This window comes from Daphnia magna, linkage group LG5 (assembly GCF_020631705.1).
Source record: "Daphnia magna isolate NIES linkage group LG5, ASM2063170v1.1, whole genome shotgun sequence".
Taxonomy (NCBI): Eukaryota; Metazoa; Arthropoda; class Branchiopoda; order Diplostraca; family Daphniidae; genus Daphnia; species Daphnia magna.
The window spans coordinates 8842074-8868962 of NC_059186.1; the positions used below are offsets into that span (position 1 = coordinate 8842074).

Here is a 26889-nt window from a genome sequence, read left to right on the forward strand (position 1 = left end):
GGGAAATGCGAGTTTTGATAGAATCCCTATCGGGAAATTTCCTCTACAAATGGAGACCAATCTCAGCGGCACAGCATCTAAAAAAAAACAACGAACGAAAGATTAGTGCGGACACCCCTGAAATCGCCGCGCCATCAGCGCCATCTCTGGGGTAAAGTCTCAGAAAAAGTGTCGGTCGATCCACCGGTCGTTGTAGAAGGGTAGGGGTGCCTGTATCAGGGGGTTGGAAAATGCGAGTTTTGATAGAATCCCTATCGGGAAACTCTTTTTTTTTTCATAGCATTTAAACTATAATTATAGAGGGTGAACCGCCTTACACGTCAGATGCCTGAAATCGAGGCCACGCATTTTCCTTGCTTTGGGCTACTTTGATATTGTTCGTCTATTTAGGTCATTAGTTTAAGCAGCAAGAGCAAAAGCCAAAAAGGTCTTATTTCATCATCCAACTCGGATTCAACTTCTTCATAGGTTCTCGCACGTCGCTGTGCATGTGTTCCAGAATGAATCGAGATTTCTTGTTGTGCGTGTTTTTTCTTTTCAGAGCAACAAGATGCGATTTGCTTCCATCGCACGATCACTCACGTCAACCAATCGTTACAATACCGCCATTAGGTCAGGTACGTGGGTCAGAAATGACTTCAGAGGCTGGGCGGCTTTTTTACGCTTTTCGTGGTATTCCTTACGCAAAGCCCCCACTTGGAGAACTTCGCTTTAGCGTGAGTATTTTTGCAGAGCTCTTCTGCTTTTAGCAATTTTTCTTTGCGCGTATCCCTAGTGCTTCAGTTTTCTATCTATCAGTGAAAATTTTTAGGATCCCTTACCTGCTGAGCCTTGGTTAGACCAGATTCTTGATGCCACCCGAGAAGGCCCCACATGTATACAATATAATACGTTTCTTAGATTCATACTGGGTGTAGAGGATTGCCTTAAGCTCAACATATACACTCACGATGTAGGTTTCCTATTTCTCTGAAACTAATCGCCTTTTAGTTTCAGTGAAATATAGTTGTTATTTTGAGCAGTTGAATGTAACGAAGACTTTGCGAGCAGTGATGGTTTGGATTCATGGTGGATCTTGGTTCATGAGTAGCGGTAACGGCGGCTTCACTGACATATACGGACCTCGTTATTTTCTTGATCGCGATATCGTCCTCGTGACCATTAATTATCGACTTGGGCCTCTAGGTTGAAATGAAATATTAAGTTATTAAAAGCGATTAGTAAAAATCCAATATTTTCATTAGGTTTTCTAAGTACCGAAGATGCTGAAGCTCCGGGAAATTATGGGCTATTGGACCAATCAATGGCATTAAGGTACATTCAATAAATGTTGCTACTTCACTTCAACAACAACCTGAAGCAACAACATTTTCTCCACACGGAAAGGTGGGTAAATGAAAACATCCGCTTTTTCGGCGGAAACCCAGATTTAGTGACAATATTTGGCGAAAGCTCCGGAGGTGCCAGCGTTCATCATCATCTCTTCGCACCTCATTCTAAAGGTAATCAAGCAAAAAAATTCTCACTCAGCCTGAAAACTTGTTTCACGATAGGAAGAACAAGGCTTATTTCATCGAGCGATCGCACAGTCGGGATCAGCACTTAATCCTTGGTCGATAGAAAAATCTGTTGGAACCTACACTAGGATGTTGGCGAAAGATTTGGATTGTCAATCTTCAAACTCTGGCGAGCTACTGGCCTGCCTACGTAGCAAACCTGCCAGGGCATTGGCTATATTCCGAAAAAAAATTGAGGTGAGAATGTAAATAGAAAGGTAGGATAGGCACTGTGGATTAATAGGGCTCAATATTAGCCTAAACACTAACGACGAGTGATCTCTTTTAGGTTTTGAGGATTGTTCCGATTGCATTTGGACCTCGCATCGATCGTGAGAGAAAATTGCCGTTTATCTCAGACGATCCAAGAAAACTCATCGAACAAAATCGAATAAACTCGGTGCCTTTAATTACAGGACTAAATGAAAATGAGGGAGCTTTTGTCGTAGCCCGTAAGGATAAGCAAAAATTGCATTACTGTCTATCGACTCAAAACCACGGTCTTTTCTTTTTTTTACTTCTGTTTTATAGTGCTTCTTGCCAATAATGGTTCTCTGATGCAAAACTTCACTGAAGACCCTCTTAAGTATTTACGTTACATCGCAGGTGTTCAATTTACAGAGGACAGTGACAAGATTGTGAATCGAATAATCGACCGCTATTTCGTCAGGAACGTAACTTTTCAAAACCAATTAACTCAATTAGAACAGGTATTCACAATGCTACTACTGATAGACCTGAAACAGATAAATTCAAAATGTAATTTTAGATGATTTCCGACTGCGCCTTTTTTAAAGGAATAGATGATTCGGTCCACTTACTCACCAAGTTTAGCGATCATCCTACCTATTATTATATGTACGGTCATCAAGGTCAATTATCGCTGCCTTCACTTTTAGGTTTACCTTCAACCTTCGATTTCGGTAAAAGAAAAAAAAAGGGAGAGGAGTCAACGTATTTTGGGAAGTAGAAAAGCTTTTCTCAAACCCTTCAAAATTATATGTAAATTTTAAGGTGCTGGTCATACGGACGAACTCTACTTAATGTTCACCAACGACTTCCTTCCACGCATGAATGCCACGGGCGATTTCAAAGTATCCAAGATTCTAATCGACTTGTGGACTACATTCGCACAAGACGGGTAGAAGATTACGTGACGTTATCCTAATACCAAAGACCCTAACTGATATTGAAATTATAGCGTACCCCAAAGCGACCTTGTTATCGGTGGATGGACGTCTATGAAAGAAGGAGAAACACGGTATCTCAGAATCGATGCCGAACATCCGTCAATGGTGAATCAGTCGATGCCATTTCACGATCGCTTGGTCTTTTGGAACGAAGAATTTAATTCTCCAAATACGGCGTGAAAATATTAGTTTAAACGCTTTTCAGTCTAACGCTTAATATTCTTGCACAGCAGTTCTAAACAGGCAAAAAGAAAATTCAAGCAAGGTGACAGGGCCTATAATGGATACATGTTTAATACTTTCCGCTTTCTTAGTATACAATGTCGATGATTCGTAAGACTTTGTTATCCATTTACGGAATAAATTACCCGATGGATTTCACACCTTATAGATGTTTGCTGATTAGATCTATTCTTACAATTAGTCTCACTTTAAGATTAGACGATTGTTACAAAAGGCTTGACTCGAACTTAAACGGTTCCCACGCAGCATTACAGCGTGACGCAGTAATGGAGGTGAGCGAATGTAGATGCCTCTAGCATAAGGTGTATATACTTTCAAATTGTATTCTGTATCTTCCTCGCCTGTCACGGCAACATAACCTGAAGACAAAGAAGTAAAGCGTGACGTGAAAACACGTTTTATTTTATGTGTAACGTGATTTTTTACCTGCAGACGACAAGACAATGTCCACGGCACATTCTTTCCACCCAACACCTTTGAATGTTACGTCTTTGCTAGCGAGTCCGGGCCACTGTTTCAATCGCTGTTCGCTTCCACAAGGAATGGCCAATAATCGGCTTCCAAGAAGTTCCGAATAAACTTTATCAGCATCTTCACAATTAACCAGCGTTAATGGAAGATGTCTGGAAGACAGTGTAGTCAACCTGAGGCGACATGCGACCATGTAAATGAAAGAAACACGTGAAAAAACATTCGTCATTAAAGCAACTTACAATAGTGAATGAGGGCCTTCAAGGTAGTCAATTCTACTTAATCCAGCCAAAAAATATGTCATTCCAGGTTTTAGCAATACTGTTCGTGACTTAATAAGTTTTTTCGGAAGCGTAAGCATCAACTCCTCTAATGTGAGCAAGGTCAAAATCTGAAGAATATGAAAAGACTATAAATACGAACAGAGAGGTAACATAACACATTGTACCTAACCTGGCTTGGACTGATTGTTCCAGGCGTGTCGTAGCACCATTTACTTTCAGCAAAGTCTTTATGGTTCGGATTAAAATTATTTGTGTCCTCACTAGGTATTTTATCCGCTCTCGTGGAAAAGGGATCGGTGGATTCGATTTCTTCTTTTTTCTTAGCTGTAAATGTTCGTCCGATGTGGCCTAATAAGAAATTTGAATTAGAGATGAAATTTAGCACCCGCCAGATTGGTTACCTATCAGCGTGGCAAACGCGCGATTACGGGTTTCTTTTAACTTTTCTTTCCTTAGTTTCTCTTCGGCACGGCGCAATCTATTTTCTGATATCAAACGAAGTGTGCGTTCACGCAATCGGATAGCTGTCGGGCGTAACATTGGAAATTTCAGCCTAATTAAAACACGAAAATAATTTTTTTTAAATTTAAACATTTTCAAATGCTCCATTACAAGTTTAAGGTAGTTCCTGGCCAAGCGGAGACAGTGGCTCTCTCCAGTAAATCAATGGCTTGCGTTTTACAGAAGTCGGAGCTAATGAGAGCGTTAAACAGTGAAGATTTGCCGACGTTGGTGCATCCCAACAGATAAACATCTCCTTGTAATCCCCATGAGTTCTGAATTTTAGTTATGAGCTCTTCAACACCAAATCCAGTGGTGGCACTGATGAGAGAGACATGTTTGATGTTGGCACGACGGATTCCACTTTTCTCAAGCTCATTTACAAGACATTTTTTCATGTGGTCCAAATAGCCTCTACTGTCCTGTGGTATCAGGTCCACTTTATTACCTACCACACACACAGGACGCTTGGTGCCAATGATGTCAAGCAAACCTGGCCAAATGCTACACGGGAAATCGAGCAGGTCTACAACGAGAACAACCATGGCTACCTTGTCACGAATGACAGAGATAACTTTTGGATAATCTTCTGGACTGACATTCACGTTAAGGGCGATGTCATGTTCCCGGAGAAACCGGCATCTTTGGCAAATTTTCCCCCGCAGCTCATGGGTTGTAAAACTGGTAAATATTTCACTTGGTAAATAGCCAGGAATTGATGAGCTCTGGCAATGAAGCATAGCACCACAGCCTCCACAGGGGATCTTGCTGACAGGGATGCTAGGATTTGGGTTTCCATAACTTAACTCATCTTTCAAATGCAATTCGTGGAGTTTGGCTATTTTTTCTTTATAGTTTTGCAGTTTTTGATTGGTCGGTGTAGGTCTTAAATATGGAAATGAAACACTGTCACTTTCTTCTTGGCTCAGTTCTTCATTTTTTTGTTCTTCAAAGTTCATATGTAGAGCATCACCTGTCAATAAAGATGCAGCAATGGATTCAACTTCTTTTGTAAGTAATTCATTTTGTTTTTGTATTCTTTCTTGAGTGTTAATTTTTTTATACTTCCTCACACGGTCCATGAATGGAGATCTGTCTACAAATGAATCCACAAAAGAATTGTATATAATTTTATTTTCAATTTCTTTGTTAGTGATTTTCACTTTTGCCGCCCTGCTCACTGATGGGACTTTGTAACGTGCGTCTATATAAAAACCAGGCTGATTATTTCCATTTGAATCTGTATCGACTTCGGTAGTTTCTTCTAATGCTCTATTTTTTGAACTCAATGACTTTCTGCAAAGGAAAATATTTTGCACGTCAATAAGAGGCTTTCTGTTTCGACAGCACAACGAGATCATTTTAAGAAGTTTTTTGCCACCACGTGTGAAATAAATGGTAAATGTAGTAATGTACGTCAACATGCAGAATTTTCGGCTGCAACAAGACATAATCCGCGCAAGGTACAATTTGGTTGAATACGGAATACAGACGTTTTCACGATTTTATTCAAACATCTCCCGCTTGGGAATGGGGATAAATTAGTAAGCTACTTCAGTGAACCAGCCACTAAGAAATAAAGCAGATAACACGTGCAAGAAGGTGCATGAATTATGTCGGGGTATCAGTTCTGATCCTATTTTACGAGTTGCTGTCCTCTAAGACGGCCAAATTAAGCGGAATTTCATTTCTTAGCTTAGGGGGTATTCCCTTAAATCCTATAACTCCGACGTAGTTTGGAGTCGGTGGGGGTTGGGTAGTCGTCGTAGCTCGAGTAGTGGATATCGAGCCAGGCCAAGATATACGTTTATAGTGTGGAACTGGATAAAAAGGTGTTGATGGTTGAGTAGTCGTTGTAGGTTGCGTTTCGGAAATGGATACATCCCCGGCTGCACTGGAGGTCTTAGGTGTGAGACGAAGCACACTTGATACTGTAGTATCCTGATATTCCTTTCCGTTAGCCACTGATTTTTCTAATCGTTCGATTGTGGGGGCTGTTCCATTATTGTTGTCATATTCACAAACAAAATACAAATATCTTTGGCAATCCGATCCCTAATAAAACGAACCAGATAATTAAAATTTAATAAAAAAATTAAAAGAGAATAAAATCGAACTTGTAAGGCATAACGTTGTGATGTCCTGTCATAAGAAAGTCTAAGACATTTGCCATTATTTGTGTCAACAGCATCTGGCGAAATTAGCCAGAACGCAGGATCAATATTGGTGAGCGAGCTTCCGAGTGACGGCCACAGCCACATGAGCCCAGGATTAAGGCCACCAGTCCAATAGCCACCACCTAAGAGTCTCAAGTGATCTCAAGTGAGTGTCAAGGATTCTCAATCGACGAATTGCACAAAAATTTTACCAATTTGATCGGTCCTGTTATACCGCAAATAGTCCGTCAGTTTCCTCAATTCATCCGTTGATTTGGGCTCAGCTAATTTGGCATTTATCTCTTTACAACTAGCGGATGCATCCTGAGTATACGTCTTGTTAGAAACAAATTACAGCAGACATCATTATCCCTTTTTTACCTGCCAGTTTTTGCGAACGTTCGGTTCTGTGCTGATAGAATAACAAGGTGCCACAGGATCCTTATCGTCTAAGCTAAAAAACTGCGTAGGGCAACGACGGGCTGCTCCTCTTTTTTCCGTCGTTTTTGTATGATCGTAATATCCTGTATTTAATCTGTTCATTAAAATGTTCTCAAACATGGAAAACATGTATTTTTATACCCAAGTTATTAGGATTGATCCACTCTCTTGTAACCTCTTCTAGATCCCCTAAGCGTTGTTCCAAATATACTGTTCTCGCCGACAGTGACGTAACTTCGGCTTCAAGCTTTTCTTTCGTCAAAGTTAGCGCAGAATTCATCGCCAAAATAGAACGGCTATTTTCATCTAGCGCTTCTTTAGCTTCTTCATTTTCTAATTTCATCTCCTACTTTAGAAAAATGTATTAACTGATTTATTCAGAGCAATTGAATGATAAATCCTTGCCAATTCGTTAAGTCTCTCAACTAGATGTTCCATGGCATCGACTAAATCAGAATAATCGGTGAGCGATGGAGAAGTCGTCACGACTTCGACAGTTTGAAGAGACGGAATGACACTTCCAGTGATAATGTATTTCCCCGTTTTGGGCACCAATTCTATTTTCTCACTTTAAGCCAAAATGTTTAGTTTTAAGAATATGAAAGTAAATTTGAAAACTTTTATACTCGACAATAGATGCGTACGGTGCGTTACTTTGGACCGTGGGAAATTCCCGCTTTTCCACTACGGGCTCGCTGACCGAGGACGTGATAGGATATGCCTGGGAAGGCCGGAATCCGGAAACGGATTTAAGTTCGTTTACTGGCTGGGAAGTTTTTAACTCCGGATAGTCTTGGAAGTAAACTGAACGTGAAGTTGTACTTGTCCGTATTACATCCTTTTCAGCTCTCTGTTTGGCTGCATCTTGAATCTGATAGTTTAACTGACCGGCATTTGTGTTGCTACTGAGGGGGAAGACAACTGAAGCCCTGCCACCGCGTTCAGTAGGAACCCAATCACTTCTTACCTGGGCATATTGTCTGTTAACAAAATTGCGAGAACCTAAAAAAAATTATAATAATAATAAAAAGGAGGTGTGCGGTAGTTCTGTGGCAGCATACAAAATGTTATTGACGTAAAATAATATTAACCTGCGTGAGACGAATTGACGATTACCAGACAAAGAAGGACGATGTAGAGATGAAACGTGTTAAGCATTTTCACAAATGAAAACACTTCTGATCATGCCGTTGTCTAAAAGGCGACTGAAGAACCAAATGTTTTGGCTTTAGATGAATAACTTGGTGGTAGATCCCCCCCTTCCCTCCTAGTTTGTCAGAAACGGGTCATCGCTCTCACCACTTTTACCAAAATTGAGGGTAACGTTGCATTTTTTTTTATCATGGTCCTGCCATCTGCAGTACTACCCGTATCCAGAAAAAATTCTTTCCATATTTCTCTTCTCTTGACAATAATAGGATAGTTAATTAGTATTTTCGAAATTGGCCACATAAAATTTCTTTTCCCAGCTGATGTACCCCTCAAGGAGACATCCATTTTTACTCTTCTCAAATATCTTTCCTAAGACATTACTGCGAGTGCATCACCAGAGTGAGAGCGCGTAACCTACTAAACTCAAGACAGCATTAGTACCGGTATGCCGTCATTCGATCTTCCGCTTTCTCTTGAATTCGACAACACCCTCTCCTTCACTTAACCGGCGTGGAGTCATAAAATAATTCATGTAGGCTCTGGCTCTAGTGCCATTCTGCGCAAAGGAACATTAATTAAAACAAGTGGGGACAAAATAAAAGACAAACAACAAGAAATATCAAACACAATTGAAAACTGACGGACTTAACTTGAAAGATAACATTTGGTTTTAAACAACTTTCTCGCGTATAGGTCGCGTGAAAGCTAAGTAGGTTAGTGACGATGTGTCTAAATATGGCAATCGACATGTTCCTTTTCACTTCATTGCTCTATTCCATGAGACTAGTCATTCAAAAATTACAGCCAAATCAGAGTGACCAGGATACAAAGAATACTATAAGCTCAATACCAGTAGTAATGGTTAACACAAAAATAATACCATAATACTTACAAAGGCCATACAATTAAAAAAAAATCACGTGATGAAACGCAATGACCTTGCAAAATACAAGGAAACTTGTCAGAACTAAAAATAATATTAGTCACCCCTAAATCACACAGCATAGTGAATGCTTAGACAGGCTAGTTCTAAATGAAACTTGGCAAGTTATTCGTATTATAATTACTTTTCCCACTCAAAAAGTAGTAGTAGCACATTATCAGACATCATTTTATGAGGTCCAAATAGCAAGAACGACTGATATCAAATTTCACATTTGAACTATTGGAAGCAGCCAACAGCACTTTAAGGTTCGAGATACGGCCTTTCGAAGCCGCCTCGCGAAACATTTTCGTGGCGAGGGAAAAAAGAAGCACTTTTGGTTTTAAATTTACCTGACGTTAACTTGACGAAACCGCACCCGGAGGCTATCAATTTTTGATGAAGGTAGAGACCCGGGAAGTTTAAACATGGCCTGGCAGAAATACAAAATTTCATCAAGCACAAGAAATAAGGTAATTGTTTAGTTGAAATACTACCACCTCAATGAATTGGTGGCAATCGAGAACTGAAGAGCTACGCGTGATTTGTTTGAACAGTTCGGCCATATCACCGAAATCCGTACAACGCAACAATTCTTTTTCATTCATTTTTATGAGAGTGAGAGCCACTCGGAAGATAATCTTTGAACCTTCATTAAACATGCAATCCCATACCCTAAGCACTGTCTGTATTAAAAAAAAAAAAAAAAAAAAACGACAAATGAAAGATGAGCTTTGGAAATACCTTGATAAGTTGGGAGTTTACCTCGACCGGCAAGACTTCGGCAAAAAGGCAAATGAACCACTTAGTGACAAGAATTGGCCAAGGTAGGTTAAGATCTTTTAGGAGACGATCAAGTTTGGAGGATTTTAAGCGGACTAGTTCCCCTAAGACAGCTATATCAGTTATCAAGCCTTGCATATTCGAAGAGTAATAACTCGGCAGGATGTTGCGAATAAGCACAGTCAAGAGCCAGAAAGATTGTTCTTCATCTTTAGTTGCTATAAGCAATAGACCAGCAACATAATTCAAACCCTGGAAGTTAAATGTTTAAATGTCATGGCTAATATCATGGATCACAGAAAATTATACCTGGCAGTATCCAACTGAGGTATTGTGCCTTGCACTTGCTCGCAAAATATTATATAATGAGTTCAGTTTACCATCTGATGATGGTACAAAGTAAATGTTGTCGGGATATGTTCGATTGAGGTCGTTTTGTATAATTTCATCCCAACTTTGATGGCTAATATCACCAACCAAATCTTGGTATAAATTTGGTTGACGGGATTTCAAAAAATTTGCTCCACTTGTCATCATCCAAACCTAAGTAAATAAAAAAAATCTAATTAAAGTATCAAGAAATCACTGTGATCTTGAAAACTTATTTTAACACAGAGGTATGTGTATATACAATTTTAACTTGTTTCAAACATGACAAAATTTTGGAAAATTAATCATGTGTCAATTCCAATTTGAAATCATACTAATCACTGTTTACCTTTCCCCTATACTGTGCAGGAACTCCTTTTCTTACAAATCGTTTCATGGTTCCCCCATCAGGTAAGCTTTGCTGGGTAAGGATTAAATTCCACCTTATAGCCCGCCTTGCTAAAATTGCCATATACCTTGACATAAAGGCCTCATAAGCCTTGTAATCAAAGTCATCTAAAAATTAATGCAAAGACGGAAAATGAGAAAACAAAACCACAACAAAAGAAGTTTCTCAAACCTGGTCTCTCAAAACCATATTCATCCACTTTGCTAAAAACACAATTGAGTTTCATTTTAACTTGGCTTGTTTCAAGAAAAAGTGCAATATGCAAAACACATTGCTCCATTGAAAATGTGAAACATATCAAAGCAAAAATAGGACAATTCCCAATATGAAAGCAGACTTTACCTGAATGAAGAAATCATGGCAGATATTGCTGAAAGCACTTTCCGTTCATACAGAAAACAAATGTATGTATGAGAATAAGAATTAAAAAATCTATGCCACTTTTAAAAATTAACATGTAACTAGGTATAACATTAAAATTGTCGACGACAAACAACCTCGCTTCGACTTTCTCAAAGGCTGACCGACCTCACTGTTCTGTTTACGAAATGGCTTCGCCACCTGTTATCGAAAATTACAATTTTTCAAAGAAAAGTGTATCGCAAACTTCGTCTGATTTCAGGAACACGAAATCACGAAGTATGAACGCTGATTACTGGTGTGGTGCTTGCGACTGTTACTAATTCTTGCGACACCAAACTTGAGAAATAAAATTACACAAATAGTACAGTGCAAACTTGGCATTACTTGAAACGTGTGGAGCAAACTACTTATAACGAATTATCTGTAATGTCTTTTTCGACGTTGAAGCCCGAAGACGAACATGGCCAGGAGCTAGCCAAAGTGTGTGTCGCCCTAGACGAACTTACGTTAAAGCAAGTGGATCTGGTAGATGAACAGCTAGTTCTTATGTCAAAACTTGGTAGTCTTATGACTTGTGGCTTCATTGACATGGCCAAAAGCCGCTATATCAGTGGAGAGAAAACTGTGTCTGCCACACAGATCCCAGGAGAGGACAGTGTTATTGAAGCTGTAACTACTGTTGACCGTGACAGTGAGAACAAGCTGACACTCTCACGAAACAAAGAAGTCAATGACCCCATCAGATGGTTTGGGTTGTTGGTTCCTGGCTCCTTAAAACAGAGTCAACAAGCATTCCAAAATGTTTTAAACATTGCTGTAGAAATTGTCAACATTCGAAGAGAATGGGTCCAGTCAATGTCTGCATTGGAGCAACAACACAAAACACTTGGTAGTTTAAAGAGCTCCACATAAAAGATAACCCATAGTCAACTGTAGCCCAAGCAGCATTTTTGATATATCTTAAAAGATATGAAAATATATATTACATGGAAGATTGATTTTTTATTTCCTGAATGCTGTGTTACAAAATTTGAATAATGAAACTGTTTTTTTTTTTTCTCATTTATCTAAAATTATCCATTACACTAGGTTTACAGGCCAAGAATATATCAACAAATTTTGATTACGAATGGCAACCGGATGTAAGTCGTGATGAAAGCTAAGATACATTCAGGGTGGAAGACCCTTTGTAAGTTCTTTGCATCTGGGAGTTTTATTAATGGAACAGCCATCTAACTCTGGAATGTTCAGAAAATGCACTGCTGATTCCTGATCAAAACTTAAAGGCTACCATGCAGTTCACTAATGCTAAAAAAAAAAAAAGAAAGCCGGACATGATAAGACGAAGGAAAACTATTATGACTATAAGGGGTGAGAACTTTAGAATTTGTTGTTCCATGCGCAATGGTGCAGACGGAATCTGAAGATCAAATGAAACATTTATCAATGGGAAAGGGAAAAAAATTAACTGTGATAACTTTCAACATCTTGGGGACCTTAAACACTAATCTTATCAATTCTTAACTCATGTAATTCTTAAACGTCTTAAGACTGATATTTCTTTCAGGCCTAAGTTGTCATTGAGAACAAATTACGCACCAAAAGAAGGTCTAAACGAAAACTTGATCGAACCCTCGAACATTGTTTTAACGCACAGCTCCTTATCATTGGTGTAAATTAGGCTCAGGATGAATTTTGTTGCAATTAAATCAATCATTTCAAATACTTCAGAATCGGATGCACGAGAATTAAAGTGGGAAGCACGTAATTCTACTTTCTGGAAATTTACGTGCGTAAATTCTCTTATTTTTCTCTATCTTTTCTACTGTGAAACACCTATGTACGTAAGTTTTGAAGAGTCGAAAATTGTTCGTATGAAAACAGCTTAACTATTACCGAAGAACGAATTCAAACCGTTAGCTAAAGAAGTCCATTGCACCCACGCTTCTTTAATGCACTGCCACAGAGTAAATATCTGCAGTTATCGGTTTTGGCAGTATTGGATGTTTAACTGTGTTCGAAATTACCCAAAACGTTGAAAGTTGCCGCAGATATCTGAACTAATACTGGGATGCCTAATTTACATACATAGAATAGCTAATACTTGGAAGAGGATTGTTCAGCATATCAGGGGCATCTTCGCAAAAAGGAAATATTACTTTAAATAAAAGAATTAAACATATTTTTAAGACTGCACGTTGCCATAGGTCCCAGGAGGAGGGCGGTACAATTCTGGGAAAGCCATTAGCTGTAAGCGGTTAAAGGCAAACTTATTGGTGCCTACATTTTTCTTTGTATTTTCCCTCCGAGTCCCTTGACTGTGAAAAAGTAACGCAAAATAAATATGATGGTATCAGATAAGCATATTTGCCATTACCTTCTCATGCACAGCAGGGATTTATGAAACTCGGCAGTCGCCAGGTCGAAGTCGTTTAATAAGATGTTGGTTTGTTCCAAAGTCACGGCCATCCCTGTTCTATCCTTTGCACTTTTACAACAAGTGATTCTCAGACCTTTACAAACAAAGCAGATGTGGAAGGAGACATGTACAAGGATTGCACGTGATATAATACATACCTCTCATTCTGCGCACCGCAATCTCAGCCAATGAATGGACTGTAATATTCTGAATTTTATTGGAAGCCAACTCAGTTTGCAACTGGGACAATATGTCTGATAAAGAAAACCTGGGATCATTTAATCCTGAAAAACAATTCCATTAAAATAAATTTTTTAAAACCATTGGCTGAGAACCAAAGATGTCTTACTCTTTCCCGGAAAATGCTCTGTCATGAGTTTCTGGTATTGGCGATGATATATGTCTAAACGCTCAAAGCTTTGTAGGTTGGTCGCACTGACAATCGACATATCGCCGAACTTGTCAGCCAATAATGCTTGTTCGTTCACACCAATATTAAAAAATACAGGAATCAACTGAAACTCTATGAGACCCAGTCTAGAAGCACTGGGCGGTAAAGTAGAAAACAGTGTAGGAGGAACCGGAATCATGACCTTAATTCACGAAGACGATAAGAAGAAAATATTAAAGCGTGAATTCAAAGCCATTTAAACAGTTCACTTACTTGGAGAGCATCTCTGCAACCATGAATCTGAGGTAAATATTCTTTAGGAATTGAGTTAGGCTGTTTAATTGAATTTGGCGATGAGTTTGTGTTACTTGATGACACAGATGCTGGGATAAGGAGGAATCTGACACCAGCTAGATCTTCTAAAGCAACTGCCATATCAGACCACATGCCTGCCTCTAAAAATAAAAGAGAATTTAAGAATTTATTTATTTATATACTTGCGTGTATATACTACATTGTTGTTATTCTTGTGGGAGTTTTTTTTTTTTTTTTTTTTTTTTTTTTTTTACAGTGTTACAGATCTCACCTGCGCGGTATGGTGTCAAAAGGCCCTCTACATTTAGAAGGATGCCAGCGTTGCTCAGTAAGACCATGAGTTCAGGATCAACAGGATTGCAACATAATCGCGCTACAAGTATGGTCAACGCAGACGTAAGCTAAGAGAAAAACAATACATGACTCTTGTGAATAAGGAATTCGTCGCAACGTCTATGAGTTAACTTACAGCTTGAGAAAAGCAAACGTCACGACGATGCTGAACAGAATGAGCTGTAGCTGACCGAGGAAGTTCTTCTTGAAGCCGCTGAACGCCGTGGACGAGTCGCAAAGTTTTAACCAACGTTTGGGCGGCTGAAAGAAGCTTCGAAAGGCAAGGAGACAGGTCAGCGACCCACTTCTCAGCATGTTCGGTATTAGACGAACGGTTCTCCTCCGTAGCATTTTCATCTTCAACATTTTGGTTTATGCTGTCGACAGAGTCTGAGTACAATCTTCCTTCATATTTTTCCAAAAGAGAAGCAAAGCCTGGGGCTTGTTCCAGTTGGCTGTTGTTGTTACTCATCTGAGGTTGTAACTTAAGTAGTACCTGCAAAAAACGACGAAGTAAATATACTAATAAAAACAGGAAGTAAAAGCTAATCGCGTTATTTTTTCTTTCTGTGATAAAAGAAGATGCACACTTACATGCAATTTGCCTGCAAGCGCCAACAACGACGCTTCAAGGTTGAGACGAATGAGATCAGCTGGTTCAGGTTCATCTGTGGCGGAATAAAAGGTTTTTCTACTACTGCTGGTATCATGAACTAGGCGCTCGGCCATAGAGCGTAACGGAAGTAACGAGAAATCGGCAAGGACAGGGGTAAGCGTCGCATTCGTGAGCTTATTATTTTCGAAAAAACTCAGCGCATCTCCTAATGTAGAATAAATACAATCATAAGAAAACGATTAAACTGGAACTGCTACGGATGAGAAATTTACCAACAAAGGGCTCTTCCAGGAGTGTCGCAAGTGAACGGACTCTTTTGATAAGTGATTCTACGATTTTCAAAACAGCTGAAAAATCATGCTGAATGGATCCGGCCCCTAAAAGGAGCTTGACTGCACCCTGAATGTGCCGAAGTGTTTGACAGGCTGCTTGTACAGCTTCACGAGCAGGTAGAACATGATCTATTTGCATTGACGAGGCATGGAAATTTCGGAGTAGTTTGAGTAAGCCACCGCCTTTAAACCCTTTGACATTTTAAGTGATAAACGTTTTGATATCTTTGTTCAATTGAAGAAAATAATTTTTCTTAAATTCAAACCATGGGGTATCGCGGTGAAAGCTCCAACAGTCAGGCAGTCATAAGTTCCCTCTTTTCGTAGGCTGCTATTCTGTCCCCAAAAACTTCGCAAACAAAATCGTGAGGATACATATTTTACAGCTATTGAGGATTTAACGCTTACCGCTGAAGATGAAGATTCACTGGGCAGTACCTGAATTTGGCGAATCCAAAATAGTGCATGTGTGATGAAAATAAAAATGATAAAAGAAGGAAAAAGAAAAACGTAATTGCATTTTTATTACTGTAAAGTGGACTTGTCCTTTTGAGAACTCGGTCGGAAAAATGATGTTGCCGATTCGACTGATTCTAGGGCCTTTGAATGGTAAACAATTGTTGCAGGATTAATAACAGACAGACATGTAATATTTTATTTACTTGGGTGTAGTCTCCAATACGCCGGAAATGTCTCTCAAAAAGCTGAAGTAATCGTTGTTGCCAAGGAGAAGACACCATTTCCCCTAGGGCAACCAGCTCACGTACGAGATCTTTTTCTTGATTAATCCACAATTTTAAAAGTTGAGCAGGAATGAAATTATTTAGCCGTGATTCCAACATTGATTCATGGACCACTGCAAACAGTAAAAAAAAATCAATAAAAGGCCTATAAAAACAAACTTTTCGTTTTTTACACACCAATATCCCCACCCAACCCTGAATGAAAACGATAGCAGCGCGAAATAGGTTGAGTAAAATAGACCGAAATCCAGCCTTGTGGCGGCCTACGAAGTTCCGTAAGCAATCGAGGTGGTAGAGATTGAGTTCTTCGGTGCTGATGCAACACTAAATTATCCTCTTGTGCCAAGGGTGATTGAGGATTACTTGAATGGCGCATTGTGTCACCCAAGTCAATGACTGTATGACCGGCTACAGTTACGAAACCAACTTGCACCCCACTGGAATTGATTAACGGGAGACGCCGTTTGAGCGCTCCCTCCTGCAGAATTGCATTTCACAATTAAAGGTCTACTTGCAATAATCAACTGAGTAGATTACCACACTGACCTTCAATAGAGAAGACAAGGTAAACTCGCTAGCTCCCACTACGACATGGGTTCTACTCATGGCTTCTTTAACATCGTTCACAGTCAAGCGTAACCTAAGAAAAAGAAAAAGAACTTTTTATTAACTTTATTAACTAATGAAACAGAAGTATTGACAACTTTGTGTCATGCTGCATTCCCATACTGCTCCAGAGAGGCAGAGTAACCAAAAATATAGGATTGCTGCAATCTTCTATGCTTTCTGTCTGTCCAACTTGTTGCCAATGGAATGACTCTGTAGTACGGTAATGGAGAATAGCTTGAGGAGACGGTGGCAATCCGTAACCGTCACAACGTAGATTGTCGCAGGCAATGGCGAGCTCCATAAGAGCTACCTCTCCTGCTTCTGGATTATTTGTAATAACTGTCAGCCCTCCCACTAGCTTTTGCAATTGCAACTGCAGTGATGTAACTTGTGCCTGTATGTTTAAAAAAAATATATCAATTTTATTATTTTAATTTCTTAATCATTAAAATTTTTACTCGAATGTAGGTGTATGAAGCCATGTGGAGTACTTCAATCCAGCTATCACGTTCACCTTCAGAGCATGCAGCTAAGCGTTGGTTTCCTCCACCTCTTGCCATAACTAGAATTTAAAAAGGAAATTATACTCTTCATTTTTTACTTCTTATTATTGTTCAAAATTACCCAAAGTAAATGGCCAATTTCCATCCAATGGAACAGGATCAACTTGGATATTCCCAATATCAAGCACTATGACACCAGCGGGTTCTGACCATGCTTCATTGGACTTGAAGTAGAAAAGCATATTTCCTCGTAGCCTGCACCAACGTTCTGTGGCAACTAAATCAACCAACAATGCAAAGAATTAAGGGGACTATGGATAAAATAAAGAGCAAGGATGTAAATAAATAGTGAGCTACCTCTACTTAGAGAACTTCCATAACAGCTAAGATTGCGGAGGGATGACCTACTGTTGGATTTTTTAGGCTTGTTATCAACATCACTCCTGTCTTCAAGCAGCAAGGTATGGCCAACAAACATTCAGCAAGCAACACATAATTCATGAATATAACATGCATATGCAATCAACGAAATCATTTAATGGCAAGCAAGATAGCATATTTTCACTCTTGTGCAAAAAGAAAAATAGAGTTTGCTTAACAAGAAATCTCCACTTACTCTCATTGCGCTTGAAAATAACACCATCTTGTTTTTCGTAAACAACAAGAAGGCCTTCTTTAATAAACCGATTGCACGACTGGCAGGCCAGATTGCTCAGCTCCTGTTTGTTGAACTTCATGGCGGGTATGTCACCGCTTGATCATTTCACCACATGATTCGAAAAATTGGTAACAAAACCAATCAAATTCTAACACCCCGTCTAAAAAAAAAATATATTGGCCGTACTAGAGTTTGCAAAAGACGTCTGCTACTTCGGTTGTTTTGTTTTTAGACGCTAGAGGCAGATCCGGGCGTCTATTGTCCCTCGGATTCCGGGAGCGGGAGATAATGGACGCGATCCTATTAGCGAAACTGTATAAGCCAACAGACATATGGATGTTGTGCAAAAATATTTTAGTTATTTTAAAGAAGATCACGCTTAACTATTCCTCTAAATTTTGTACAACCATTGACTTTCATCATAACTACAAGGTAAAGGCACCCAAACAAGTTCATTGGCAATATGATACATAGGCAGAAATTTTTTACCTGTCCAAGGCTTTTGGTTATACCGTTCCTGATATTAAATGACCAGTGTAGTCATATAGCTACTGTGTTGCGAATCAGGCGTTGGAATTACAACCAAAACATGAAACTTTCACCACATTGTTTTGGTCTTTACCAAGTCAACTCGATAATATACTTTTTACAAACTTCATTATCTCTAGCATGATTCGCTATAAATTTATACTTTAATATTAATAATTTAGGGACCGAAAATTGAAATTCAATTCACCCCTTCCCGACATCGATTATGGCGGCCAATTTTATTACGCGCCCAATTCAAATTTGTATTCCCAATATTCTTTATTACTTAAACAGAATGTTTAAAAAGCGCTATGAATGTTGTTTCTTATCAAAATTACTTTTACAAAATAAGCTCTGAATATTCTAAAGAATAAACAGTTAGTATATTTGGTTATTAAAGCACAAACAAATACAATCACTTATATTACTAAACTGCTTCAATTCTTTTTTCTTAGAACATATTAAGGCCCTTAAAATAACTAAATAGATTAAAAAGATATGTAATTGCTTCTTTGCTTTTAACCTTCAAGGTTTCTTTTTAACTGGTAGTGCTATGGTTGATGAATTATCTTAATACCTAACATTCAATGAATTATTTAGTTTGAAAGAAAAGGAACACAACAACTTTTTGTATTACTTAAATGTATTTTATGCCAAGGAAAATATACACAAATTATTGCATATTTCGAACGCCACTTAAGACATCTTTTGAGGAGCTCGGGGTTCTTTCTGCTGTCAATCCAGACCACTCAGAATTTACTTCGTTTGTCGATCAACCTGCCACTTGCCACCTCCTTTTACTTTTCTTTTACTTTACGTCTTTCCTATTGGTAGGAGTTTACTGCGGCACGACGAAGGTATCTTTTCCAGTTATTGAAAACTGGTTGCACCTGTCGCCGTCGGTCACGATAAAATAGACTTTGATCAATCAGGAAGAGATGCAGCGATTGTGCGACCGCATAGCATCAGAATACAATGAATTGGTGGTTGTCTGAGGGATGCAAAAGGGAACGGTCTCTTAAAAGTGTTGGAACGCAGTCAGGGGAGCAGTTGTGAACAGTATCCAATAGCTGTTGGTTGAGGGATGCAAAAGGGAACGGTCTCTTAAAAGTGTTGGAACGCTGGCATAGCAATGGCATGACATAAGTTTGCATGGTTCAAAGGGAATCCTTCTGCATCTGGTCTTAAGAAATCTTATCTCGACTGGTTGCCCCAATCAAGTTGTGCAAAACGATGCACGTATGTATAAGGGTAATTTTGTTTTTATTTCCGGTGGTGTATGAAAAGTGTTCAAGCCAGAGACAAAATCAAATCATACTTGATCCCGTCCGCCATTTTGCAAATGCCGTCTGCTAGGGTACCATAGTAACAGATTCGTCCGTTGTTTACATCACGCCAACAAGTTTCATTTTCTGAAAAGTGAAAACAATCCAAATTTACCTGTACCTTTGTTACAACTAAATATCTATACTTATTCTTAATGAATCGAAGGCGCTGCAATAAATTTAAATTTAGTGAAGGTGAACGAGTTCTCTGTTTTGAGCCAGATGTAACCAAAGCTAGGGTGCTATACGACGCGAAGGTATTTGAATATCCCTTCTAAACTATTTGTTTTGCTTGAGGGTGCACCTTAAGAAGTTATTTCCATTAGGTTCTCGAAATACAAGTTAAAAAGGATGCAAAAGGGAAAAAGTCTATTGAATACTTGATACACTTTCAGGTGGGAGGAATTTTTTTAATTTTTTTTTATTTGTTTCAAAATTACTTTAAATGAATGAAAATCAACAAACTCTTTTTTCAGGGATGGAACTCATCCTGGGATCGCTATGTTGCAGAGAGCTTCATTCTTCAAGATACTCAGGAGCATAGGCTTCTGCAAAAAGAACTTGCTGATGCTGCTCGTACAATACTGTAAGCAAAAAATAAATAAATAAAAAAACATTCTTTTGGTTCCCTTTTTGTATTTATACCTTCAAAGTATACTTTTATGATTCAGGAAGGAGAATAGGAGAACAACAAAACAAAGAATTGGAGCACTAAGAGGAGCTGATCCCAAATTTAGAACCGATTCAGAGAGTTCGAGTGTGGAAGAAGGTGATTCGGGGACTCGTAGCAGCTTCGAGGAAGACAGTCCCGAGTGCGATAATAATTCGGAACCAGTCGGCTGTCAGGATTCAGGAGCTAATGAAAACATAGTTGTCACCTTCACCGTTCCAGATTCAATCAAGCAGTTGTTGGAGGAAGATGGTGTCAAAATCAGATGTCGTAAAAAGGTTTGCGTCTTTTTGTCTGTAAGCTAAGTGTTGGATAAAAGCAACTTAGTTATTTTCTAGTGGGTTAAGCTGCCTTGTCATGTAAGTGTCGCTACTATCCTGGATGGATTCCTTCGACACTATGCCACTACAGTCACCACCAAAAATCCAGAAAAGACTCGAGTGTCTCAACGGACAAATAGTACCAGTAGTAACACGAGCTCCAATGCTGGGGATTTCGCCACCACTGCCACACAGTTAACACTGTGCAAAGAGTTTCTTGATGGTTTACGCGTATCCTTCGATTTTTTGGTTGGAACTCTTCTTTTATACGCCGAAGAACGTCCGCAATACGAACAGATTAAGGCAAAGCAAGACGCACGAATTAATGCAGGACTAAATATCGATCAGTAAATAGTTGTTTCTAATATCCTGGTTTCTAATTTAACAATTTGAACTATAATTTACCGCAGCCCTCTTGTACATGACACCTTCCAATGGAGAGTTCTTCCCGACTCCAACAAGAGCGCTTTTAAATTTTTACCTTGTACAGTATATGGCGTTGTCCACCTTTGCCGACTTCTGGGTAAAGAAAGGATTTTCAGCAATTGCAAACGTTTATGTAGTTACATAACAGTACTGTTGAATTTTAGTGAAGCTGCCAGAAGTGATTCAAAAAATGCACCTAAATGAGGAGAAGCGCCGCATTGTAACCAACTTTTCAGATCTGTTGCTTTTGTATGTTTTAAGAAATTCAACCCAGCTTTTTGCCCAAAATCAGAAGAATAATTTCCCTGCTTTTTTGTTACACTTGCAGATACATCGACAAGAACCAAACCTTTCCATCCGAATCCGACTATGTTACTGCTGCGAAGTTGTTATAATAATATTGAGTTTTTCTGAATTAAATTTTTTGTTTGCAGTTTTACGTCCCAGTCTTATTTCTTTGATTGGCATAGAAATTCGTATGATGTATTTCCAAATAAGAGTTTAAATTATCTGGAGTAAATAAAAAAAAATTTTATGTTTATTTTGGGGAAAAAATTGTGCTATGCGTAAGCGAGTATGTCAGAAGGCAAGGTAGTATAAGTTGACTGAAAGTTAAAACCGTTATGCGCTTAACCAGGGTCGCGTTCAAAAGGTATTGTGGAATTATATATATTCGTTGAGCTGATGATGAAACTGATGCAGTTCACGATATAGCTGAGGTGCCGTTGGGCGGTCGCTTTTGGATGAGGCCCAGCAATATGCCATGATTGCATACCTGTTGAATATAAGGTTCGAGATAAGCTTGATGGCAGGGCATTTATTTACGGTGAATCTTACAGTTCATCCGGACAGTTGATTGGCTGAGTAAGTCTATAACCATCACGTAGGACTCGGCCGACTTCAAAAGGATCAATTTCAACATATGGTTGCTGAGCCAACGTCGTGACTTCCCAAAGAACAACACCAAACGACCACTAGAATGCAGTAAAAACTTAACGTCCATGTTTCCTTGAATTGACCGAGATAATAGGGAACTTACAATATCAGAAGAAGTGGAGAACTCTCTCCGAGTAAGTGATTCCATTGCCATCCATTTTATTGGCCGATTCTCATTGTCGCCCAAGCAGTGGTAATCATTAGGAAAGAAGTCGCGAGATAATGCCATGTCCGTTAGTTTGACGTGAAACTGGTCATCAATTCTGAAAAATAGTTTAAAAATTACATTGAGAGGCATTTTGTCTAAATCCAAACCACTTACACGCAGTTTCTTGTCGCCAGATCCCTGTGGATAATATTTTGTTGGTGAAGGTATTGTACACCACGCAAAACATGTAATGCGATGGTCACCAAGTCTTGAGTACACAGGGGATGCGGTAGACTACCATCCAGAGATCCCCGACAGTACAATAACCATCTAAAACAAAATGTACCGTTATAAGGCTAAGATCTACCACTGTTATTTCTTGTTAAATGTAACCGTTTCAGATTTCCATAAGTTACTGATGGATAAACTAGAAGTGGTCGACATCCATCTCCATCGACAATGCCTATCAGCGGGTAAATATTCTGATGAACCAGATCCTGGAACCTTGTTCCTTCTTCCATCATGAGCCTGACTTGCATCTCAGCAGCATTATCTGTACCACAAAATTGATAAGATCGTAATTTTCCCACTAATGAAGTAGGGACATGTTACGTTTGACTGTCTTGACTATGACGTCCTTCAGAGGCTGGCAAGGAATCTGTAAAGTCGCGTGAAAAATTGAACCAAATGTGCCCTCTAACAGGGTACTTCCAATGTGAATATTGTTTCGTTGAAGCCGGAAAGATGTTTTGTCTTCAACAACAATTTGATGTGCAGCTGGATCACTGACACATAGCGTTGCTGCCCCGAGATCTTCATTGCACGTGGCTTGAACAGGGGAGTATAAAGCTGTGCCACTGGGCACAATTGTTCTACGAGTTGATGAATAAGAAATTCTGGGTTTATATACATTATAAAAAATTGAAATCATGTGATTAATTTACCTTGGTGGTTGCTGATGACACAGGTTATGTTTGGGACAAAGAAAACAAGAGGCTGCTGCCAGTGACACTACAAGGATTCCAAAAGCTACTCCCACAGCAACATACAGCATAAATGAGGAATCCTCTGCTGGAATCACTTTGGACAGAACATCTTGCTCAGCATTTCTGAATTCTTCTGAAAAATAACACAGATTACTCAGGTCACTTGCAGATATCAAAATAGGTAAAGGAGCATTAGAATTTTTACCTGATGAGCAATCTTTTTTCATTACAACATTCAACACTGTCACATTGTTAAAAGAAGTAAAATTGATCTTCATGGAAACCTCTAGCTTGGAAGGCAAAATGGTGGTACAAGGCAAAAGTAAGCAAAATATCTGGGGTTCCCTTGGCACCACACCTTGGTTTGAAATGTTTAAGGAAACATGGTTGACTGATTGCATACTATTATCCTTTGTAAAAATGGAGTATTTAACCTAAAGAAGGCCAGAAAAATATTGATATTAAGTGTCATATTGGTGACAGCCCCCAGTGATATCCAACATACTGCTTTGGAATCTGCATTCACCCACACAAAACAGAGTTCTTGTATGTGGGATGGTACAGGTACCACAAAATGTTGTGCGACATCATTAATGCTTCCATCTCTGACGTAAGCTAACTCCGCCACAAGGCCTATGAAAAAAAAAGATTTGCAAAGCCCCTATTTATATTTACTAAATATAAATTTCCTTCTTACCCAAGACTCTAAAAGATTCCTGTTGACTGATGAAAAAATTCAATCCAGCTTTCGCCAGAGGCAAACAAAGAAGAAAAGAAAAAAGAAAAAACTTTTCACCCATCACTTCATCGTTTTCGGTATCATTTTATTGTCACGGTTACTTTGCTTTTGAGAAAATATAGTGTACAAAATGCTGTTTTCGTTGTCGACAGAAAAAGTCGACAGGCAATTATTCAGACAGTTTACAGCGTTGCCGCTCTTCTGCCTTGTTTTATGTGTATGCGAATTGCGAATGAAGAGACTCGTAGCGTCTAAAATAGATACTGCAACTGCACGAAAACACATGTGCGAGCAGACGAGTCTTCCAAAACAAAAAGTCATATGTCAACATGGCGGCTAATATTAAAATTTCAAGTTTTCAAAAAAGAATAAAACCATCAAATCCAAACATTTTAGGTACCAAAATATCTGCTGTAAACAGTACGCTTAATGTGTCCTTTGGTGTTACTTCACTGGATCAGATTATTGGTAGTTTTTCTTTAGTATTTTATTATTTATGACTGTAACAAGAGTTTTGTCTGTGCAATATTTTCATTTAGATGGCGGTTTACCGCTGGGGTCACTTTGTGTAGTCGGTACTTCTTCCATTAAATTTTATTCTCAATTTCTTACATGTATACTAAACCCATTTGCCTTTAAATAGAGGAGGATATCTATGGTTCATATGCCAAAATAATTACAAAGTATTTCCTGGCAGAAGGAGCTATGCAAAAGAACTTTCTATTATCTGCTTCATTAAATGAAAATCCATGGGACCTTGTGAGAAGACAATCTTAAACTACTACCATCCTTTATCTCAATTACAGTTTTTTTAAATCTCACAGCTCAATAACCTGCCATCTCCTGTGACAGAACCCAGAGAGACAAATATAATTGAAAACAGGGAGGAATTGAAGATAGCATGGCGCTATGAGAATCTTACTTTAGAAGACAACAATCAGCGATTAGGCAATGCCTTTGATTTGTCCATACCTTATGTCATGCCTGAAACTCAAAAGGCCAATTTAGCAGTCTGGGGTGAGACAGTTACACCCAATTTACAAAGAGGAACAGGTAAATTTGTCTGAAATATATCAACAGTTGTATCAGTGAATAACTTGGGAACCTCAATCATAGGAACACTTAAAAATTCCAATTGTTTAAGTTTACTAAAGGCGATCGAGGAAGCTATTAAAAAGTGGGAGCTGGATTCGGGTACTAGCCCTAATCTATTAAGAATTGTGGTCTCTTCGTTTGGCTCCCCTTTTTGGCAGTTTGATGAAAACAAAAGTAGCCTTTCTACGGACTTTACGGCTACACTGTTACTGCTCAAATCAATAGTGCGATCAACCAACGCAGTAGCTTTAGTAACCATTCCTCATCAATTGTTAAACGTAATAGTCTTTTCGAATTTGTTCCTTTAAGATTACAACAGTATACTTTTACCTCCCAGCAAAGTTTGGTTTCTCGGAGTCGGCATTTGGCTGATGTCGTAATTCAACTAAAATCGTTGCGAGAAGATCCTCACCTCCGTGATCTGATGGACGTCCACGGCATCCTCGAATTAAAAAAGGTGGCAAATCTAACATCACTCAAACCCATCTTAGGTCAGGATGGGACAACCACTTACGGATTCAAAGCCACTAAAAGGAAGTTCAAAATAGAGGTATCCTATCCCAATCACAAGTTATTTCTATTTATAATATGTGTGTGGTTATTGTAACAACAGAAGCTTCACCTTCCACCGGCTATTGACGATGACAAATCATCGCCTGACCACTCATCATCACTTGGTTGTTCATCCGCTGCATCAAAGACCAATCTCGATTTCTGAGATGAATCTGTCGGTTATATCAGAAAGCTCTTGTGTTTTTGTAAATATACGACATGGGAGCCCTTACCTTTTCGCCATTTTCCTTTTTTTTTAAAGTAAGTTTCCGTGCCACTCATCTACTGACATAGTCATGTACCATCTGCTGCACAAACCGCTAACTATTCTGAAAGCTAATGTCTAAAACGGATGCGACTATCTGTTTCGAAATCGTTTTCTGGCGTGTGTGTTTTGGAAAACCCAAAGTCTGTGCTGATTCACTGTCCATTATTCATCATTTTTTTTTTGAACGCACCTTTGCCTTATTTACGGCGTGTCGCACGTTGCAACTGTCGTTCACATACCGCGACACCACATGTGAATTACAGATGTGGTCGGTTTGGAAGCCAACAAAACGCTTTATAAAAGAGAACTGCTGGTAGATTGTTACGTGCCAGAAAAATAAAAACCACTACTATCAGAAAATGAACAAGTCCATAGCTGCAGTTCTCGTGCTAGTGTGCATCCAGCTAATTATCGCGGTAAACTTTCATATCTCTTATTTGTTTCACTAGTTGAAGATATGGAATACGCTCTATTTTTTTTTTATTATTATTATTATTTAGAGTAGCGAACAAGCATCTGTTCCAGAAGCGCGAGAGTTGCGTCATCACGGACACGGTAACCATTACCACGCTCATCGATGTCACGGTCGTAACAAAAAGAGGTGCTCTACTACATCGACAACAACAACGTCAGCCGGTACTGTAACAGCAGAAACAGTAACATCTGACACCACCACTGAGGTTCCATAGAAGTCCAGATTATAATTTTTACCTTTTTTTTTTTTTTTTTTCTTGAGACATTATTATAATAATGATATCTGCCCCAATCCTGTTGGCGTTCTAGTAATAAATTGTTTCTTTCCCAGGACACGAGACTTTTTTTTTCCGACAACAATTCATTGCCAGTCAGGTGCCTGTGTTTCAAAGTAGCCCGTGGGCTTTTGACGGTCACTGATGATTTGAATTTTTTTTTTCAAGACGTAAATATGTTGAGACGGTATAGTGGGAGATAGAAAGAAAAAAAACGGGAAATGGCTAGAAGCACACAGCTTTAACGGTCTGATACGGAATTTGCACTCCAATCGTTGGAAGGTTGTCTAAAGTACGGTCATTGGGGAGAAAAAAAATAGCTTTCAGTGTTAAGTTTCGCGTGTCGCGACAAACGGGGGGGGGATTTAAAATGATGAGGTCATTGACT

The 26889-nt window shown here is 39.0% G+C and overlaps 9 protein-coding genes across 15 annotated transcripts; 4 read left to right on the forward strand and 5 right to left on the reverse strand.

Annotated features, from left to right (window-relative positions):
- The first annotated feature begins 293 nt into the window (after positions 1–293).
- LOC116922830 (venom carboxylesterase-6) lies at positions 294–3134 on the forward strand. Of its 2 annotated transcripts, none has more exons than XM_032929280.2 (11): positions 294–716; positions 812–952; positions 1023–1185; positions 1245–1314; positions 1387–1502; positions 1564–1754; positions 1846–2008; positions 2088–2266; positions 2326–2479; positions 2571–2697; positions 2758–3134. In XM_032929280.2, the coding sequence occupies exons 1-11, from the start codon at positions 489–491 to the stop codon at positions 2924–2926; spliced, it is 1701 nt and encodes a 566-aa protein (XP_032785171.2). In that variant the 5' UTR covers positions 294–488; the 3' UTR covers positions 2927–3134. The 2 variants fall into 2 exon arrangements, with proteins under 2 accessions (XP_032785171.2, XP_045029692.1); XM_045173757.1 differs by having other exon boundaries at positions 301–716; positions 799–952.
- On the reverse strand, positions 3025–5696 carry LOC116922815 (nitric oxide-associated protein 1). The gene is made up of 6 exons (XM_032929255.2): positions 4357–5696; positions 4146–4297; positions 3914–4092; positions 3703–3851; positions 3416–3633; positions 3025–3348 (listed from the first exon to the last, which is right to left on the reverse strand). The coding sequence occupies exons 1-6, from the start codon at positions 5694–5696 to the stop codon at positions 3173–3175; spliced, it is 2214 nt and encodes a 737-aa protein (XP_032785146.2). The 3' UTR covers positions 3025–3172.
- A 39-nt stretch (positions 5697–5735) lies between these two features.
- LOC116922856 lies at positions 5736–8596 on the reverse strand. The gene is made up of 8 exons (XM_032929313.2): positions 7934–8596; positions 7469–7844; positions 7248–7410; positions 6984–7188; positions 6783–6925; positions 6614–6725; positions 6363–6544; positions 5736–6300 (listed from the first exon to the last, which is right to left on the reverse strand). Exons 1-8 carry the CDS (start codon positions 7998–8000, stop codon positions 5887–5889), a joined length of 1662 nt encoding a protein of 553 aa, XP_032785204.2. The 5' UTR covers positions 8001–8596; the 3' UTR covers positions 5736–5886.
- A 148-nt stretch (positions 8597–8744) lies between these two features.
- On the reverse strand, positions 8745–10999 carry LOC116922958 (growth hormone-regulated TBC protein 1). 3 transcript variants are annotated; one of them, XM_032929459.2, is made up of 7 exons: positions 10820–10999; positions 10649–10680; positions 10418–10584; positions 10009–10242; positions 9682–9951; positions 9417–9602; positions 8745–9349 (listed from the first exon to the last, which is right to left on the reverse strand). In XM_032929459.2, the coding sequence occupies exons 1-7, from the start codon at positions 10834–10836 to the stop codon at positions 9266–9268; spliced, it is 990 nt and encodes a 329-aa protein (XP_032785350.2). In that variant the 5' UTR covers positions 10837–10999; the 3' UTR covers positions 8745–9265. The 3 variants fall into 3 exon arrangements, with proteins under 3 accessions (XP_032785350.2, XP_032785349.2, XP_032785351.2); XM_032929458.2 differs by having other exon boundaries at positions 10649–10999; XM_032929460.2 differs by lacking the exon at positions 10649–10680 and having other exon boundaries at positions 10820–10998.
- A 97-nt stretch (positions 11000–11096) lies between these two features.
- Positions 11097–11832, forward strand: LOC116923024 (coiled-coil domain-containing protein 115). Its single transcript, XM_032929553.2, has one exon. It carries the CDS (start codon positions 11267–11269, stop codon positions 11750–11752), a length of 486 nt encoding a protein of 161 aa, XP_032785444.1. The 5' UTR covers positions 11097–11266; the 3' UTR covers positions 11753–11832.
- A 937-nt stretch (positions 11833–12769) lies between these two features.
- Positions 12770–17973, reverse strand: LOC116922775 (inositol polyphosphate-4-phosphatase type I A). Of its 2 annotated transcripts, XM_032929189.2 has the most exons (20): positions 17718–17972; positions 17459–17548; positions 17223–17378; positions 17057–17160; positions 16694–16992; positions 16536–16629; positions 16167–16467; positions 15909–16102; positions 15776–15846; positions 15655–15684; positions 15513–15595; positions 15187–15438; positions 14893–15119; positions 14435–14794; positions 14237–14366; positions 13924–14105; positions 13609–13852; positions 13418–13543; positions 13218–13353; positions 12770–13158 (listed from the first exon to the last, which is right to left on the reverse strand). In XM_032929189.2, exons 1-20 carry the CDS (start codon positions 17836–17838, stop codon positions 13026–13028), a joined length of 3333 nt encoding a protein of 1110 aa, XP_032785080.2. In that variant the 5' UTR covers positions 17839–17972; the 3' UTR covers positions 12770–13025. The 2 variants fall into 2 exon arrangements, with proteins under 2 accessions (XP_032785080.2, XP_032785081.2); XM_032929190.2 differs by lacking the exon at positions 17459–17548 and having other exon boundaries at positions 17718–17973.
- A 1450-nt stretch (positions 17974–19423) lies between these two features.
- On the forward strand, positions 19424–21569 carry LOC116922938 (male-specific lethal 3 homolog). Of its 2 annotated transcripts, none has more exons than XM_032929426.2 (8): positions 19424–19869; positions 19939–20007; positions 20089–20198; positions 20284–20560; positions 20621–20949; positions 21013–21125; positions 21198–21277; positions 21357–21569. In XM_032929426.2, exons 1-7 carry the CDS (start codon positions 19768–19770, stop codon positions 21230–21232), a joined length of 1035 nt encoding a protein of 344 aa, XP_032785317.1. In that variant the 5' UTR covers positions 19424–19767; the 3' UTR covers positions 21233–21277; positions 21357–21569. The 2 variants fall into 2 exon arrangements, with proteins under 2 accessions (XP_032785317.1, XP_032785316.1); XM_032929425.2 differs by having other exon boundaries at positions 19426–19869; positions 21193–21277.
- Positions 21545–24041, reverse strand: LOC116922864 (tyrosine-protein kinase RYK). 2 transcript variants are annotated; one of them, XM_045174100.1, is made up of 10 exons: positions 23796–24041; positions 23604–23731; positions 23304–23532; positions 23057–23228; positions 22725–22984; positions 22506–22665; positions 22287–22442; positions 22068–22227; positions 21866–22002; positions 21545–21803 (listed from the first exon to the last, which is right to left on the reverse strand). In XM_045174100.1, the coding sequence occupies exons 1-10, from the start codon at positions 23896–23898 to the stop codon at positions 21692–21694; spliced, it is 1617 nt and encodes a 538-aa protein (XP_045030035.1). In that variant the 5' UTR covers positions 23899–24041; the 3' UTR covers positions 21545–21691. The 2 variants fall into 2 exon arrangements, with proteins under 2 accessions (XP_045030035.1, XP_032785211.2); XM_032929320.2 differs by having other exon boundaries at positions 23057–23231; positions 23796–24037.
- A 68-nt stretch (positions 24042–24109) lies between these two features.
- LOC116922992 (elongator complex protein 4) lies at positions 24110–26559 on the forward strand. Its single transcript, XM_045174102.1, has 8 exons — positions 24110–24305; positions 24377–24412; positions 24481–24596; positions 24662–24890; positions 24954–25210; positions 25270–25482; positions 25546–26168; positions 26253–26559. The coding sequence occupies exons 1-7, from the start codon at positions 24167–24169 to the stop codon at positions 25648–25650; spliced, it is 1095 nt and encodes a 364-aa protein (XP_045030037.1). The 5' UTR covers positions 24110–24166; the 3' UTR covers positions 25651–26168; positions 26253–26559.
- The last annotated feature ends 330 nt before the right edge of the window (positions 26560–26889 follow it).

Coding starts and splice junctions, on each gene's coding strand:
- LOC116922830 (XM_032929280.2), top strand. CDS start 489: ATGTGTTCCAGAATGAATCGAGATTTCTTGTTGTGCGTGTTTTTTCTT. Junction 953..1,022: donor TCAACATATACACTCACGAT/GTAGGTTTCCTA, acceptor TATTTTGAGCAG/TTGAATGTAACGAAGACTTT. Junction 2,480..2,570: donor ACCTTCAACCTTCGATTTCG/GTAAAAGAAAAA, acceptor GTAAATTTTAAG/GTGCTGGTCATACGGACGAA.
- LOC116922815 (XM_032929255.2), bottom strand. CDS start 5,696: ATGTCTTGTTGCAGCCGAAAATTCTGCATGTTGACGTACATTACTACA. Junction 4,093..4,145: donor CGCGTTTGCCACGCTGATAG/GTAACCAATCTG, acceptor ATTTCTTATTAG/GCCACATCGGACGAACATTT. Junction 3,349..3,415: donor CATTGTCTTGTCGTCTGCAG/GTAAAAAATCAC, acceptor CTTTGTCTTCAG/GTTATGTTGCCGTGACAGGC.
- LOC116922856 (XM_032929313.2), bottom strand. CDS start 8,000: ATGCTTAACACGTTTCATCTCTACATCGTCCTTCTTTGTCTGGTAATC. Junction 7,845..7,933: donor CGTCAATTCGTCTCACGCAG/GTTAATATTATT, acceptor AATTTTTTTTAG/GTTCTCGCAATTTTGTTAAC. Junction 6,545..6,613: donor TAACAGGACCGATCAAATTG/GTAAAATTTTTG, acceptor TGAGACTCTTAG/GTGGTGGCTATTGGACTGGT.
- LOC116922958 (XM_032929458.2), bottom strand. CDS start 10,757: ATGGAGCAATGTGTTTTGCATATTGCACTTTTTCTTGAAACAAGCCAA. Junction 9,952..10,008: donor CCTCAGTTGGATACTGCCAG/GTATAATTTTCT, acceptor TTTAACTTCCAG/GGTTTGAATTATGTTGCTGG. Junction 9,603..9,681: donor CCGAAGTCTTGCCGGTCGAG/GTAAACTCCCAA, acceptor TTTTTAATACAG/ACAGTGCTTAGGGTATGGGA.
- LOC116923024 (XM_032929553.2), top strand. CDS start 11,267: ATGTCTTTTTCGACGTTGAAGCCCGAAGACGAACATGGCCAGGAGCTA.
- LOC116922775 (XM_032929189.2), bottom strand. CDS start 17,838: ATGAAGTTCAACAAACAGGAGCTGAGCAATCTGGCCTGCCAGTCGTGC. Junction 16,468..16,535: donor CCTTGTCTTCTCTATTGAAG/GTCAGTGTGGTA, acceptor GCAATTCTGCAG/GAGGGAGCGCTCAAACGGCG. Junction 13,544..13,608: donor AGAGCATTTTCCGGGAAAGA/GTAAGACATCTT, acceptor ATTGTTTTTCAG/GATTAAATGATCCCAGGTTT.
- LOC116922938 (XM_032929425.2), top strand. CDS start 19,768: ATGAATCGAAGGCGCTGCAATAAATTTAAATTTAGTGAAGGTGAACGA. Junction 20,008..20,088: donor AATACTTGATACACTTTCAG/GTGGGAGGAATT, acceptor CTCTTTTTTCAG/GGATGGAACTCATCCTGGGA. Junction 20,950..21,012: donor GCAGGACTAAATATCGATCA/GTAAATAGTTGT, acceptor AATTTACCGCAG/CCCTCTTGTACATGACACCT.
- LOC116922864 (XM_032929320.2), bottom strand. CDS start 23,898: ATGGGTGAAAAGTTTTTTCTTTTTTCTTTTCTTCTTTGTTTGCCTCTG. Junction 22,666..22,724: donor CATAGTCAAGACAGTCAAAC/GTAACATGTCCC, acceptor TTTGTGGTACAG/ATAATGCTGCTGAGATGCAA. Junction 22,003..22,067: donor TCTCCACTTCTTCTGATATT/GTAAGTTCCCTA, acceptor ACTGCATTCTAG/TGGTCGTTTGGTGTTGTTCT.
- LOC116922992 (XM_045174102.1), top strand. CDS start 24,167: ATGGCGGCTAATATTAAAATTTCAAGTTTTCAAAAAAGAATAAAACCA. Junction 24,413..24,480: donor GGGGTCACTTTGTGTAGTCG/GTACTTCTTCCA, acceptor GCCTTTAAATAG/AGGAGGATATCTATGGTTCA. Junction 24,891..24,953: donor CAATTTACAAAGAGGAACAG/GTAAATTTGTCT, acceptor CCTCAATCATAG/GAACACTTAAAAATTCCAAT.